The sequence below is a fragment of the Hippopotamus amphibius genome, chromosome 3 (genome assembly GCF_030028045.1).
Source record: "Hippopotamus amphibius kiboko isolate mHipAmp2 chromosome 3, mHipAmp2.hap2, whole genome shotgun sequence".
NCBI lineage: Eukaryota > Metazoa > Chordata > Mammalia > Artiodactyla > Hippopotamidae > Hippopotamus > Hippopotamus amphibius.
Genome location: NC_080188.1, coordinates 18,464,804 through 18,481,683, shown reverse-complemented (window position 1 = coordinate 18,481,683; position 16,880 = coordinate 18,464,804). Strand labels below are relative to the sequence as shown.

General features: G+C 38.3%; 1 protein-coding gene across 6 annotated transcripts in view; it reads left to right on the top strand.

Moving 5' to 3' along the window:
- Window positions 1-16,595, top strand: part of TLR6 (toll like receptor 6) — a 51,539-nt gene extending 34,944 nt beyond the window's left edge. For 3 of the 6 annotated variants that reach the window (XM_057725633.1, XM_057725635.1, XM_057725634.1), the window contains 2 exons: window positions 7,754-7,851; window positions 11,308-16,595. In XM_057725633.1, coding sequence (XP_057581616.1) covers window positions 11,375-13,765 — 2,391 coding nt within the window. In that variant the 5' untranslated portion in view covers window positions 7,754-7,851; window positions 11,308-11,374 and the 3' untranslated portion in view covers window positions 13,766-16,595. The remainder of the gene's footprint in view (window positions 1-7,753; window positions 7,852-11,307) is intronic. The other 3 variants (XM_057725643.1, XM_057725638.1, XM_057725639.1) reach the window with 1 other exon arrangement.
- Window positions 16,596-16,880: the final 285 nt, after the last annotated feature.

Here is a 16,880-nt window from a genome sequence, read left to right as displayed (position 1 = left end):
AGCAAAAGTGCACAAAACCACATAAGAAACAAAGCAGAAAAACTCTTGAACTTGTTCTGATCCTTTTAGCCTGTGGTTAATAGCTAGTTGCCCCGGTGCAAAGAAAACTCTCAATAAATATTTGCAGGACTTAACTTAATGGGCCAGATTGATTGTATGAGTATTAGCTATGCAGACAAGTCAAAGTCCTGACTTGATGCCCCCAAAGTCTTTTTTTTTTTAATCTTTATTGGCATATAATTGCTTTACAGTATTGTGTTAGTTTCTGCTGATGAATCAGCTATATGTATACATATATCCCCATATCCCCTCCCTCTAGAGCCTCCCTCCCAACCTCCCTATCCCACCCCTTTAGGTCTTCACAAAGGATCAAGCTGATCTCCCTGTGCTCTGTAGTAGCTTCCCACTAGCTATCTATTTTACATTTGGTAGTGTGTATATGTCATTGCTACTCTCTCACTATGTCCCAGCTTCCCCTCCCCCTGGGTGTCCTCAAGTCCATTCTCTATGTCTGCATCTCTATTCCTACCCTGCCACTAGGTTCATCAGTACCATTTTTCTAGATTCCATTTATATGCGTTAGCATTCAGTATTTGTTTTTCTCTTTCTGATTTACTTCACTCTGTATGACAGACTCTAGGTCCACCCACCTCACTACAAATAGCTCAATTTCATTCCTTTTTATGCTGAGTAATATTCCATTGTATATATGTGCCACATCTTCTTTATCCATTCATCAGTCAATGGACATTTAGGTTGCTTCCATGTCCTGGCTATTGTAAATAGTGGTGCAGTGAATATTGTGATACATGTATCTTTTTGAATTATGGTTTTCTCTGGGTATATGCCCAGTAGTGGGGTTGCTGGGTCATATGGTAGGTCTACTTTTAGTTTTTTAAGGAACCTCCATACTGTTTTCCATGGTGGCTGTACCAATTTACATTCCCACCAATAGTGCAGGAGGGTTCCCTTTTCTGCACACCCTCGCCAGCATGTATTGTTCCTAGATTTTGTGATGATGGCCATTCTGACCAGTGTGAGGTGATACCTCATTGTGGTTTTGATTTACATTTCTCTAATGATTGGTGATGCTGAGCATCTTTTCATGTGTCTGTTGGCCATCTGTATGTCTTCCTTGGAGAAAAGCATATTTAGGTCTTCCACCCATTTTTGGATTGGGTTGTTTGTTTTTTTGATTTTGAGCTGCATGAGCTGCTTGTATATTTTGGAGATTAATCCTTTGTCAGTTGCTTCATTTACAAATATTTTCTCCCATTCTGAGGGTTGTCTTTTTGTCTTGCTTATGGTTTCCTTTGCTATGCAAAAGCTTTTAAGTTTCATTAGGTCCCATTTGTTTATTTATTTATTTATTTTTTCCATTATTCTGGGAGATGGGTCAAGAAGGATCTTGCTATGGTTTATGTCATAGAGTAGTCTGCCTACGTTTTCCTCTAAGAGTTTTATAGGGTCTGGTCTTACATTTAGGTCTTTAACCCATTTTGAGTTTATTTTTGTGTATGGTATTAGGTAGTGTTCCAGTTTCATTGTTTTACATGCAGTTGTCCAGTTTTCCCAGCACCACTTATTGAAGAGGCTATCTTTTCTCCATTGTATATTCTTGCCTCCTTTGTCATATATTAGGGGACCATATGTGTGTGGATTTATCTCTGGGCTTTCTATCCTGTACCATTGATCTATATTTCTGTTTTTGTGCCAGTACCATACTGTCTTGATTACTGTAGCTTTGTAGTGTAGTCTGAAGTCAGGGAGCCTGATTCCTCTGGCTCTGTTTTTCTTTCTCAAGATTGCTTTGGCTATTCAGGGTCTTTTGTGTTTCCACACAAATTGTAAAATTTTTTGTTCTAATTCTGTGAAGAATGCCATTGGTAATTTGATAGGGATTGCATTGAATCTGTAGATTACTTTGGGTAGTATAATCATTTTCACAATATTGATTCTTCCAATCCAAGAACATGGTATATTTCTCCATTTGTTCATGTCATCTTTGATTTCTTTCATCAGTGTTTTATAGTTTTCTGAACACAAGACTTTTGTATCCTTAGGTAGGTTTATGCCTAGGTATTTTATTCTTTTTGTTGTGATGGTAAATGGGATTGTTTCCTTAATTTCTCTTTCTGATTTTTTTATTGTTAGTGTATAGGAATGCAAGACATTTCTGTGCATTAATTTTGTATCCTGCAACTTTTCCAAATTCATTGATTAGTTCTAGCAGTTTCTAGTGGTATTTTTAGGATTTTCCATGTGTAGTATCATATCATCTGCAAACAGTGACAGTTTTACTTCTTTTCCAATGTGGATTCCTTTTATTTCATTTTCTTCTCTGATTGCTGTGGCTAAAACTTCCAAAACTATGTTGAATAAGAGTGGTGAGAGTGGACATCCTTATCTTGTTCCTGACCTTAGTGGAAATGCTTTCAGTTTTTCACCATTGAGAATAATGTTTGCTGTGGGTTTGTCATATATGGCCTTTATTATGTTGAGGTAGATTCCCTCCATGCCCATTTTCTGGAGAGTTTTTATCATAAATGGATGTTGAATTTTGTCAAAAGCTTTTTCTGCCTCTATTGAGATGATCATATGGTTTTTACTCCTTAATTTGTTAATATGGTGTATCACATTGATTGATTTGCGTATATTGAAGAATCCTTGCATTCCAGAGGTAAACCCCACTTGATCATGTTATATGATCCTTTTAATGTGTTGTTGGATTCTGTTTGCTAGTATTTTGTTGAGGATTTTTGCATCTATGTTCATCAGTGATATTGGTCTGTGGTTTTCTTTTTTTGTGACATCTTTGTCTGGTTTTGGTAGGAGGGTGATTGTGGCCTCATAGAACGAAGTTGGGAGTGTTCCTCCCTCTGCAATTTTTTGGAAGAGTTTGAGAAGAATAGATGTTAGCTCTTCTGTAAATGTTTGATAGAATTCACCTGTGAAGCCATCTGGTCCTGGACTTTTGTTTGTTGGGAGATTTTTTATTACAGTTTCAGTTTCATTACTTATGATAGGTCTGTTTATATTTTCTAATTCTTCCTGTTTCATTCTTGCAAAATTGTACCTTTCCAAGAATTTGTCCATTTCTTTGAGGTTGTCCACTTTATTGGCAATATTGTTGTTTAGTCTCTTATAATCTTTTGTATTTCTGTGGTGTCAGGTGTGATTTCTTTTTCATTTCTAATTTTATTGATTTGAGTCCTCTCCCTTTTTTTCTTGATGAGTCTGGCTAAAGGTTTATCAATTTTTTTTATCTTCTCAAAGAACCAACTTTTTGTTTTATTGATCTTTGCTTTTGTTTTCTCTGTTTCTATTTCATTTATTTCTGCTCTGATCTTTATGATTTCTTTCCTTCTACTGATTTTGGGTTTTCTTTGTTCTTCTTTCTCTAGTTGTTTTAGGTGTATGGCTAGATTGTTTATTTGAGGTTTTTCTTGTTTCTTGAGGTGAGATTGAATTGCTATAAACTGCCCCCTTAGGACTGCTTTTGCTGCGTCCCATAGGTTTTGGGTCATCATGTTTTCATTGTCATTTATTTCTATGTATTTTTTAATTTCTTCTTTGATTTCTTCAGTGATCACTTGGTTATTTAATAGTGTATTGTTTAGCCTCCATGTATTTGTGTTTTTTACAGTTTTTTCCTGTAATTGATTTCTAATCTCATAGCATTGTGCTCAGAGAAGATGCTTGATACGATTTCAGTTTTCTTAAATTTTCCAAGGCTTGATTTGTGACCCAAGGTGTGATCTCTCCTGGAGAATGTTCTGTGTGCACTTGAGAAGAAAGTGTATTCTGCCACTTTTGGGTGGAATGTACTATAAATATCAATTAAATCTATCTGGCTGATTGTGTCATTTAAAGCTTGTGTTTCCTTGTTTATTTTCTGTTTGGATGATCTGTCCATTGGTGTAAGTGGTATGTTAAAGTCCCCTACTATTATTGTGTTACTGTTGATTTCTGCTTTTATGCCTGTTAGCATTTGCCTTATGTATTGAGGTGCTCCTGTGTTGGTTGCATAAGTATTTACAATTGTTATATCTTCTTCTTGGATTGATCCTTTGATCACTATGTAGTGTCCTTCCTTATCTCTTGTAACAGTCTTTATTTTAAAGTCTATTTTATCTGATATGAGTATTGCTACTCCAGCTTTCTTTTATTATTATTATTATTATTATTATTATTTTAATCATTTTTTTGGGGGTACACCAAGTTCAATCATCTGTTTTTATACACATATCCCCGTATTCCCTCCCTCCCTCGACTCCCCCCCATCCTCCCTCGAGTCCCCCCCACCCTCCCCGTCCCAGTCCTCTAAGGCATCTTCCATCCTCGAGTTGAACTCCCTTTGTTATACAACTTCCCACTGACTATCTATTTTACAGTTGGTAATATATATGTTTCTGTGTTATTCTCTCGCTTTGTCTCAGCTTCCCCTTCACCCCCCGTCCCCTCCCAGACATCGAGTTCTCCAGTCCTTTCTCTGCATCTGCATCCTTGTTCTTGTCATAGAGTTCATCAGTACCATTTTTCGATTCCGTATATGTGAGTTAGCATACAATATTTGTCTTTCTCTTTCTGACTTACTTCACTCTGTATGACAGACTCTAGGTCTATCCACCTCATTACATATAGCTCCATCTCATCCCTTTTTATAGCTGAGTAATATTCCATTGTATATATATGCCATATCTTCTTTATCCATTCATTTGTTGATGGGCATTTAGGTCGCTTCCATGTCCTGGCTATTGTAAATAGTGCTGCAATAAACATTATGGTACATGTTTCTTTTGGGATTATGGTTTTCTTTGGGTATATGCCCAGTAGTTCCAGCTTTCTTTTGATTTCCATTTGCATGGAATATCTTTTTCCATCCCCTCACTTTCAGTCTGTATGTGTCCCTAGGTCTGAAATGGGTCTCTTGCAGACAACATTTAGTTGGGGCTTGTTTTTGTATCCATTCAGCCAGTCTGCCTTTTGGTTGGAGCATTTAGTCCATTTACATTCAGGGTAATTATCAATATGTATGTTCCTATTACCATTTTCTTAATTGTGTTGAGTTTGTTTTTGTGAGTCTTTTTCTTTTCTTGTGTTTCCCTCCTAGAGAATTTCCTTTAGCATTTGTTGTAGGGCTGGTTTGGTGGTGCTGAATTCTCTTAGCTGTTGCTTGTCTGTAAAGCTTTTGATTCCTCCATCAAATCTGTATGAGATTCTTGCTGTGTAGAGTAATCTTGGTTGCAGGTTTTTCTCTTTCATCACTTTAAGAATATCCTGCCACTCCCTTCTGGCCTATAGAGTTTCTGCAGGAAAATCAGCTGGTAAACTTACAGGGTTTCCTTTGTATGTTATTTTTTGCTTTTCCCTTGCTGCCTTTAATTTTTTTTCTTTGAATTTAATTTTTGTTAATTTGATTAATATGTGTCTTGGTGTGTTTCTTCTAGGGTTAATCCTGTATGGGACTCTCTGTGCTTCCTGGACTTGGGAGACTATTTCTTTTCCCATGTTAGGGATGTTTTCCACTATAATCTCTTTGAATATTTTCTCATAGCCTTTCTTTTTTCTCTGCTGCTTCTGGGACCCCTATAATTTGGATGTTAGTGCATTTAGTGTTGTCCCAGAGGTCTCTGATTCTTTTCATTCTTTTTTCTTTATTCTCTTCCTTGGCATTTATTTCCATCATTCTATCCTCCATCTTACTTATTTGTTCTTCTGCCTCAATTATTCTGTTATTGATACTTTCCAGTGTATTTTTCATTTCAGTTATTGTGTTGTTCTTTAGTTCTTCTAGATCTTTGTTAAACATTTCTTTTATTTTCTTGATTCTATTTCCAAGATCCTGGATCATCTTTACTATCATTACTCAGTTCTTTTTCAGCTAGGTTACCTATTTCCTCTTCATTTATTTGGTCTTGTATTTTTTTACCTTGTTCCTTCATCTGTGATGTATTTTTTGTCATCTCATTTTTTCCTGCCTTTGGATGGGCGGGATTGTGTTCCTGTCTCACTGGTTGTTTGGCCTGAGGCTTCAAGCACTGGAGTTTGTAGGCTATTGAGTAGAGCTGGGTCTTGGTGCTGAGGTGAGAACCTCTGGCAGACCTCACTCTGATGAATATTCCCTGGGGTCTGGGGTTCCCTGTTAGTCCAATGTTTTGACTCTGAGTTCCCACCTTAGGAGCTCAGGCTTGTGAACCAAGATCCCACAAGCCGTGTGGAGCAGGAAAAGGGAGAAGAAAAAAAAAAAGGAGCAGAACAATAGCAAAATAAAAAATACAATAAGAATAGGAAACTAACAGATGTGTTAGAAAGAATTTTTAGAAATAGATGAAGCAACAAACTTTTGTGAGGAATTTTCATTTTTATTGTTCTGTAAAGCTTGAAAAGGCATAGGAAGAAAACAGAAATGTTGCTGTAGAAAAGCCTATCATAATCATGAAAATAGACATAAACAGACCTGGAGATATGTTTATACTTTCAAATTAAAGAATCCTATTACTAATCAACTTTGCAAATAATAATTTTATTTGGCAGTAAAATAGTTTTGAGTTTCTACTATAGATGATATTCAGTGCTGGTCATTAGGACTTTGACAAAAAAATGTTGATTTTCACTGATCTAGCAAGTTTGGTATATACAATTTAAAGCTCCTGTAAGTGCCTAAAAATCAGTTCCTTTTGTATGCAACACTTTGATTTCTTAATTATAGAAATATCGATGGTTTCATAAACTGAGTGCTTCAAATAATGACTATAAATGAAAAGGCAGAATGGAGGTTGAGCAAATAGGAGATATTTAAGTCAGCTAATTCAGCTAGATAGAAAACTGAACGAGAAGAAGTAACAGGTTCCCTTGCTTACTCGCCCGAGGTGGGGGATAAGCTGGTTCCTTATATGGGGGTGAGGTTAGGGGTGTGTCCAGAGGTTGCCGGGGTGACTTAGGTGGTTTGTCCACCTCTTTGCGGTGTTGTGTGCAGGGGGCATGCTCAGTACCCTGCTTTTGCTCCCAACATCCTGTTTTTGCTCCAGGCTCTTCAGAAGAGGAAGTCGGGTTTTTTTGGTCTTTTTGTGTCTTTTTGTCCAGAATTTGCCCCAACTGCACATGCACACAGTTATTTTTAGTCCCTTATAGTTCTTTGGCTTTTGTTGCTTGAGGAGTCCTTTGTCCAGGTGCAAGCTTTGCAGCACTGCAGCAAAGGGTTCCAGGTGCCAGCCTGTCTCAGTTTGATAAATTTAAATCTGTTGTGGTGGTTGCCATTGTTAGGGAAACAAGGATAGCTTTCATCTTGCTTGTGGTGGGTTCACTGTGTGCTAAGTGCTCATGTCTGTGAGATCCTATCTCTGCTCCTTGTCTCTCTAGTCACTCTGTGCACCCTGCCTGACGGTGCTGACCACTGCTTCCTTGAACTCTGAAGTTTGGCCAGAAAAGTAAAAGATCCGCAGATCTGGATTCAGGTTTCAGAATAAGTAGGGAATCCCACTCGAGCCTTAAGCCCAAACTGCTTTTACTTCAGTATAGCTTATATAGGATAGTTCTGTTTTGAGATATTAGGCACTGGCCCAGGCAGTAAGTGAGTATTGTTTTTATTCTCATTGAAATACTTCTTCTTGCATGAGTAGCTCTTCCAGAAAGCTGGAAAGGAAGACTTGGGACATTTCTGGGTCTTTCAGCCAAATACAATCAATGACATAAAAATACCACCCTTACTTTTAGCATGCATTGTAATGTCTGTGTCCCCTTCCCTGCACAGAGTCTTCATGAGTGGTGATGAAGGGGGCATACAGGGCCCTCTTCTATGTTTGAAGAGGTCAGGATCACCAAGGCATCACTGGGTACCTCTATCAAAGGGTAAGTCCAAGAAATGCCCCCCAAACCAGATAAATTTGTATGTCTCACTTGGGGAACTCTTGCAACCCACGGTTGTTCCTGAGACTTGAATTATTTGGGTCCCTCTGCGATCACTGAGGGATACGAAGGGACAAGTGAAGAGGAATTTGACTCTGCTGATACTAATGGCTTTCTTGTCTAATGTGGTTCTAGGGGATTTGGAATAAGTTCCTTGAAAGATCTGTGTAGCCATGTAGCGGGTCTCTGGTGGTTAAGGGAGATGTATCACTTTCTAGGGTTCATACCAACACAACTCCCTCTGGTCTTCTGTGCTATTGGGATGGTGATAACAAAATAGTGTGTGAATAATGGTGGGTTGATAGCTAGTGCAATAACATAACTTAGGACGATGCCTACTATGTGATATGGAATACATATTTGATGAATGAATGAATGAAGAAAAGTTTTCTGAATAAGACAGAGGAGGAAACTGCTCCCCTCTCAAAACCTTTCAGTGGTCACTGCTCCCTCATCACTCTCAGTATAGATCCCAGTTCCTTGCAGTGATCTGCACCCTATGATCATGGCTCTAACTCCTCTCACCCTTGCTCACTCCATGCTAACACTGGCCTCCTTACTGTGCCTCAGACAAGCCAACCTCAATCTCATCTTAGAACCTTTACACTTGCCTTTTTCTTTGCTAGAAATGCTTTCCCCCCAGATCTTCCCACAGATACTTTCTTCATTCTGATTTCTACTCCAATATCATATTCTCAGAAAGGCCTTCTCTGATTAATCAATCTAAAAAAGCCACCACCAACCACTGTTACCTACCTACCATTATTCTTGATTCATTTACCCTGCTTTATTTCCCTATACAGCACTTATCACTATATGAAATTACATTTAGTCATTTACTTGCTTATTTTCTGTCTTCCCTCTAGATAATAAGCTCTTGAAAATTAGAACTTTATCCTGTTCACTGCTTTATCTTTAGTTCCTAAAACATGGCCAGAAGGTTATCAATAAATACTGGTTGAATAAATCAATCAATGAATGAATGGACTTTCTGAGAGATCTTTTATCATGACCTAATTACCTTTTGAATAAAAACCAAGTTAGGGGGGAAGCTGAGACGAAGTGAGAGAGTAGCACAGACATATATATACTACCAACTGTAAAATAGATAGCCAGTGGGAAGTTGTTGTATACCAAAGGGAGTTCAACTCGAGGATGGAAGATGCCTTAGAGGACTGGGACAGGGAGGGTGGGGGGGACTCAAGGGAGGGAGGGAATACGGGGATATGTGTATAAAAACAGATGATTGAACTTGGTGTACCCCCCAAAAAATAATAAATAAATAAATAAAATTAAAAAAAAAAAAGAAAAACAAGTTAGGTACCAAACTGTGTGTAGGTAACAAAAAGTAATGCAAAAAGAATCCTAATTCAACCACTCAGGGACGGAACTCTCAAAAAAGCCATGGGGAGGTACATATCAAAGGTAGAAAGCATTATCAGCTATAATCCTAGCTTGAGTTCTACAGGATCTTGGGGAGGCTGGGGTTAGAGGACTTCCCTTGAATATGTAAACCCATCTGTGTGAGTTTCCTGTGGCTGTTGTAACACTTTACCATAAATTTGGTGGCTTAAAACAACAGAAATTTGTTTTCTTATAGTTGTGAAGGCCAGAAGTCTAAAATCATGGTGTCAGCAGGGCTGCACTCTCTCCAGAGCCACTCTGGCTTCTGGTGGCTATCTGGCTATTGGTGTTCCTTGCCTTGTGGGCGTATCATTCCAATCTCTGCCTCTATCTTCATATAGCCTTCTTCTCCATGTCTCTGTTGTCTCTGTCAAATATTCCTCTGCCTTTCTCTTTTTTTAAATTAATTTTTAATTCTTAAAAATTTCTAATTATTATTTTTAACTGAAATATAGTTGATGCACAATGTTATGTTAGTTTCAGATGTACTACATAATGATTTGACATTTGCGTACATTATGGAATGATAACCACAATATATCTAGTAACCATCTGTCCCCAAAGTTATTGCAATATTATTGACCATATTCCTCATGCTATATATTACATCCCTGGAACTTATTTGTTGTATAACTGGTGGTTTGTTCCTCTTCATCCCCTTCACCTGTTTCTCTCGCCCTCCAAACCCTTCCCCCTCACACATATTTATTCTCTGTATCTATGAATCTGTTTTCATTTTGTTTGTTTTGTTTTTTAGATTCCACATATAAGTGAGACCATAATGTTTATTGCAGCACTCTTTACAATAGCCAGGACATGGAAGCAACCTAAATGCCCATCAACAAATGAATGGATACAGAAGATGTGGCATATATATACAATGGAATATTACTCAGCTATAAAAAGGGATGAGATGGAGCTATATGTAATGAGGTGGATAGAACTACAATCTGTCATACATAGTGAAGTAAGTCAGAAAGAGAAGGACAAATATTGTATGCTAACTCACATATACGGAATCTAAAAATGGTACTGATGAACTCAGTGACAAGAACAAGGAAGCAGATACAGAGAATGGACTGGAGAACTCGAGGTATGGGAGGGGGCGGGGGGTGAAGGGGAAACTGAGAAGAAGCAAGAGAGTAGCACAGACATATATATACTACCAACTGTAAAATAGTCAGTGGGAAGTTGTTGTATAACAAAGGGAGCCCAACTCAAGGATGGAAGATGCCTTAGAGGACTGGGGCAGGGAGGGTGGGGGGGACTCGAGGGGGGGGCGTCAAGGAAGGGAGGGAATATGGGGATATGTGTATAAAGACAGTTGATTGAACCTGGTGTACCCCCAAAAATAAAAAATTAAAAAATAAAAAAAAAAAAAATAAAAAAAAAAAAAAATAAGTGAGATCATTGGTTTTTGGCTTTCTCTGTCTGACTTATTTCACTTAGCATAATACCTTCTAGATCTATCCATGTTGTTGCAAATGGCAAGATTTCATTTTTTTTGAATGGTTGAGTAATATTCCATTGTATATATATATACCACACCTTTATCATTCATCTATTGATGAACGCTTTGGTTGCTTCCATATCTTGGCTACTGTAAATAATGCTCCCTCTTTCTAAGGATAATTGTCATTGGAGTCAGAGACCACCTAGATAATCCAGTATGATTTTTTCAAGATTCTTAACAATTATCTCTACAAATACCCTTTTTCTAAATTAGATAATATTCAATTAGGAGATTAGAACATGGTTAGGAGGTGGACATATCTTTTTTTGGGGGAGGGTCACCATTCAACCCATTACATAGCCATATTAAAAGTTATTTGATTAGAAGTAATATAATTGTTTATAAATATGTATATTTTGCTGGTTTCAGTTTGTGTGACTCCAAAGAATGTAGCTTTCATTTAATGAGTCTCTAGTAAAAAATGTTTAAAGTCAGCCATGCTTAATTTAATACAGTCACCTAACGTTGATTTTTCCCCCCAGGATCTGTATCTGTATCAAGATGCTCTGAAGAATAGCAACTACCTTTAGGAGTGTCTACTGTTACAAAATGACTAAAGTGAATTCTAGCATCTTCCATTTTTCCATCATCTTCATATTAATACTTGAGATCAGAACCCAATTATCTGATGAAAGTGAATTTTTAGTTGACATATCAAAAAAAGGTCTTACCCATGTTCCCAAAGACCTACCCCTGAAAACAACAATCTTAGATATATCACAAAACTACATTTCTGAGCTTCAGACTTCTGACATCCTATCACTATCGAAGCTGAAGATTTTGATAATTTCTCATAATAGAATCCAGCATCTTGACATGAGTGTTTTCAAATTCAACCAGGACCTGGAATACTTGGATTTGTCCCACAACGAGTTGGAGAAAATTTCTTGCCACCCTACTCTGAACCTCAAGCACTTAGACCTCTCATTTAATGCATTTGATGTTCTGCCCATATGCCAAGAGTTTGCCAACATGTCTCAGCTAGAGTTTCTGGGGTTGAGTGCCACACAGTTACAAAAATCCAGTGTGCTGCCAGTTGCTCATCTGCACATCAGTAAGGTTTTACTGGTCTTGGGAGATAATTATGGGGAAAAAGAAGACCCTGAGAGCCTTCAAGAGCTTAACACACAGAGTCTGCACATTGTTTTCCCCATAAGAAAAGAATTCCGTTTTAGTTTGGATGTGTCAGTCAGCACCGCAGTAAGTCTGGAGCTGTCTAATATCAAATGTGTGCTCGATGATAATGGATGTACTTCTTTCCAAAATGTTCTGTCAAAACTTCAGAAGAACTCAAGTTTATCAAATCTTACTTTAAACAACATTGAAACAACTTGGAATTCCTTCATTACAATCCTCCAGTTAGTTTGGCATACAAACATCAAGTATTTCTCTATTTCAAATATGAAACTACAAGGTCACCTTGACTTCAGAGATTTTGACTATTCTGACACTTCACTGAAGGCCTTATCTATACACCAAGTTGTCAATGATGCGTTCAGTCTTCCACAAGGTTATGTCTATAAAATCCTTTCAAATATGAACATCCAACATCTCACAGTGTCTGCTGCACACATGGTCCACATGGTCTGCCCATCCCAAATTAGCCCATTTCTGTATTTGAATTTTTCCCATAATCTCTTAACAGACATGGTTTTTAAAAACTGTGCAAACTTGGCTAATTTGAAGATACTCAGTTTACAAATGAATCAGTTAGAAAAACTTGCAAATATAGTTCATATGACCAAGGAGATGAAGTCTCTACAACAATTGGATGTTAGCCAGAATTCCCTAATGTATGATGAAAGTGAAGGAAATTGCCCTTGGACCAGAAGTTTACTAAGTTTAAATATGTCTTCAAATATACTTACTGAGTCTGTTTTCAGATGTTTACCTCCCAGGGTCAAGGTCCTTGATCTTCACAATAACAGAATAAGGAGCATCCCTAAAGATGTCACCAGTCTAGAAACTCTGCAAGAACTCAATGTTGCTTCTAATTCTTTAGCCCACCTTCCTGGATGTGGTACCTTTAGCAGCCTTTCCATACTGATCATTGAGTATAATTCAATTTCCAGCCCATCAGCTGATTTCTTCCAGAGCTGCCAGAAGATGAGGTCCCTGAAAGCAGGGAACAATCCATTCCAGTGTACATGTGAGCTAAGAGACTTTATCCAAAGTGTAGGCCAAGTATCAAGTGACGTGGTAGAGGGTTGGCCTGATTCTTACACGTGTGATTATCCAGAAAGCTATAAGGGAACCCCACTAAAGGACTTCCACATATCTCAGTTATCCTGTAGCACAGCTCTGCTGATTGTCACCATTGGGGTCCCTGGGCTGGTGTTGGCTGTTACCATGACTGTCCTCTGTATCTACTTGGATCTGCCCTGGTACCTCAGGATGGTGTGTCAGTGGACCCAGACCCGGCACAGGGCTAGGAATGTCCCCTTGGAAGAACTCCAGAGAAATCTCCAGTTCCATGCTTTTATTTCTTACAGTGAACATGATTCTACCTGGGTGAAAAGCGAATTAATACCAAACCTAGAAAAAGAAGATATAAGAATTTGTCTCCATGAGAGAAACTTTGTTCCTGGCAAGAGCATCGTGGAAAATATCATAAACTGTATTGAGAAAAGTTACAAGTCCATCTTTGTTTTGTCTCCCAACTTTGTGCAGAGTGAGTGGTGCCATTATGAACTCTACTTTGCCCACCACAATCTCTTCCATGAAGGATCTAATAACTTAATCCTGATCTTGCTGGAACCCATTCCACAGTATTCCATTCCTAGCAACTATCACAAGCTCAAAGCTCTCATGGCACAGAGAACTTACTTGGAATGGCCCAAGGAGAAGAGCAAACATGGACTTTTTTGGGCCAATCTAAGAGCATCCATTAATATTAAGCTGTTGGAGAAAGCAAAAGAAATAAATTACACACAGATCTAAAAATATTCCTCTGCTGCGTTTGGAAAAATGTTGCTGCTTTTGGAATCTCCAGCAATGACTTTATTTTGCATCAACATGGATATAGGGACTTCCCTGGTGGCGCAGTGGTAAAGAATCTAATCTGCCTGCCAGTGCAGGGCACACGGTTCGATCCCTGGTCCGGGAAGATCCCACATGCCGCAGAGCAACTAAGCCCATGTGCCACAACTACTGAGCCTGTGCTCTAGAGTCCGTGAGCCACAACTGCTGAGCCCACATGCCGCAGCTACTGAAGCCTGGGCGCCTAGAGCCCGTGCTCCACAACAAGAGAAGCCACTGCAATGAGAAACCATGCATACCCCAAGGAAGAGTAGCCCCCACTTGCCACAACTAGAGAAAGCCCATGCACACCCACGCAGCCAAAAATAAAAATAAATAAATAGTAAAATAAATCTTAACAAAAATGGACATAAATATGATTCTGAATTTAGGCTGTAGATGAAAATCTGTACATCCTTTCAGGCCCCAGTTTCCCGTGTACACGTGGTAATAAAAGTTGATGAGATGACATAATTTCTATTTAAACAGTTCATTTCTCCCCCATGAGGGATTCACCTATCTCTTTGCTAGGACTGAATTCATTGAATTTATCATGTAATCAAAAGAAGCACCTATTCAAACAACTTCAGTGAATATATGTTCCTGTGTGCCAGGGTCCATGTTAGAAAACTCCATACCTTTTATACCTGCAGCTGGGTTTCTAGAGCAGATTTCTAAAGCTATTGGTGTCCTCCTCATTTCCACTCAGCATTTGCCTCTGCACGTTGAAGGCTGTTTATTGCTAATGCTGGAAACTCTTTGCCCGAAGGATTTTCTTCTTGGCCAGGAGAAGCCACTTGGTCCACACAAAGGGCAATTCAGAAGTGCTGGAGGTTGTCCTTGCAAGCAGCCAACAACTAATGTCAGAAAGAGAATTGGCGGGTACATACAACTTTCTCACCTATTTTTGGGGGGACAAACCTGGGGTATACTTTATATTCTCCCTGAATCTCCCAGTAGGATGGAATTCTGATTCTCTATGGTAGAAGTGACTTTATTGGCTTCCTTTCTATTTTTATTCACATCCTCATTCCTCCAAGGGTGTTTCCTGAGATCACCTCTGAGATAAACTACTTGCAGTTGAATACTTGTCTCAGGGTCCCAGACCAAGAGTGTGTTACATTTCAGGCCAAAAGGAAACTGCGGCTGGAGATCTTGCTGAGATTCTAGTTTTCTGAACTAGCATGCAGGAGAGCCTTTGCTCTTTTGATCAGAAGGAGGAATGTAGTTGATGTTCTTCTATACACAGCATCCCTGTCTTTGAGGAAACTATTAAAACAGGGCATGAGCAGATTGGAGCAGTGCAAGGAATGGGCTTTATCAGAATTTTCCCCCCCAGCTTTATAGCAGCTATTTTCCATACTCATCAGTCATTCCCTGTAGACTCTTTTACTCTGGTAGCCAGTTCTAGGCAGGTGTAGCCCAGCAGCACCTTGTCATAGCTGCACGATCTACTTCTCACTTTATGCCCCATGATGTCACTAATACCACTGTATAGGATGTTTGTAGAAAACTACATTATATACTATAACTCCATGATTACACTCAAGTCTGACTTTTAGTTGCTGCCATTCTGCCAAGTCCTTGTCCCTCTCTCCTGTGTTAGATTTATTAGATTGTCCATTTCCTGGAATGCATGGCATCTTCTTTCTTGGTTTTCACCTGTTGTAGTGGAACACATCTTCCCATAGTTTCCTAAGAATGAGTGATTTGATGGTTAATTTGGAGCAAGAGCTTAAATGTCCTGCCTCATATTTGGTTGATTGTTGGGCTGGGTCTAAATTTCTAAGTTGCAAATAATTTCCTCGCATAATTTTGGAGATTTTTCTATTTTCTAGCTTCTAATATTGTATTGAGAAGTGCAATGCCATTTTGATTTCTGATTCTTTGCATTATACGTGATTGAGTTTCTCTATAACGCTAAGCAACTCACTAATAAAGCTATAACAATAACCAGCCCCTGAATGAGAAATCCAGACTTTCCTCTTCCCTTCTCTACTCTGTCCCTTTGCCACTCCCTCGTTTAACCTATATATTTTATTTTCTCCCTTCTTTTTGTCTCCATTCCTTTCCTGTCCCTTGCCTTCCATCCTCATTTTCTCCATTTTGCTGGTCCCCATTCTTTCTCCCAGCTCTTTGATTTGCCCCTTTTAATCTGCTATCCTTCTGGCTTTTCCAAACCTTCTATTTTTCTCTCTTTTCCTCTTTAATCTTTCTTTAGTCTTTGCTTATCCTCTGTCTTCTCTCCGCATTCCAAAATAGATATCTATATAGATATCTATACAGATTTTTTTTTTCCTTTCTTGCCCCTAAAGCCTTTGGGATAATTTGTGAGGACACAAGTCCTGATCGATGTTTCTACAACAGGATCATCTGCAGAGTGAACAGGGTCAGCTGAGAAAGGGAGTAGGAGCTGGAATCAGGGAGGTGAGGAAATGAGAAATAGCAATATTTGGCATTACTGGCAAATATTATGTGGTGAATTAGAGTTCCAGTTGTTGGTTAATTGTAGGATGGCCATTTATTAACTTAAGACTCTAGCCCTATCTGTTCAATATTGTAGCCACTAGCCATGTGTGCCTATTGAATTCTTAAAATGTGGCAAATCTGAATTGAAATGTGCTGTAAGTGTAAAATACACATCAGATTTCTAAGACATTCTATGAAAAAGGAATGTAAACTATCTTGTTAGTAGTTTTTTTTTAATATTACATGTGAACATTTTGATATAATGGATTAAATAAAACATATAATCAAAATTAATTTCACCTATTTCTTTTTGTCATTTTAAACGTTTCCTAGATTATTCAAAGTTACTTATGTGACTTTCATGCTTTCTATATTCTATTGGACAGTGCTGCTCTAGTCCTTGGTAATAAAGTACCAAATCTCTGCAAAATTATTAGGTTTCTCCTACTTATTTGTTTAAATTAAAAATTTCTTCCCTCTTTGTACTCATCAAGTGTAGTAAATGAATGATAAACAAGTTAAATTTCCTAACCACATGAGAATTTTATTTGTTTTTATTTGTTTTTCA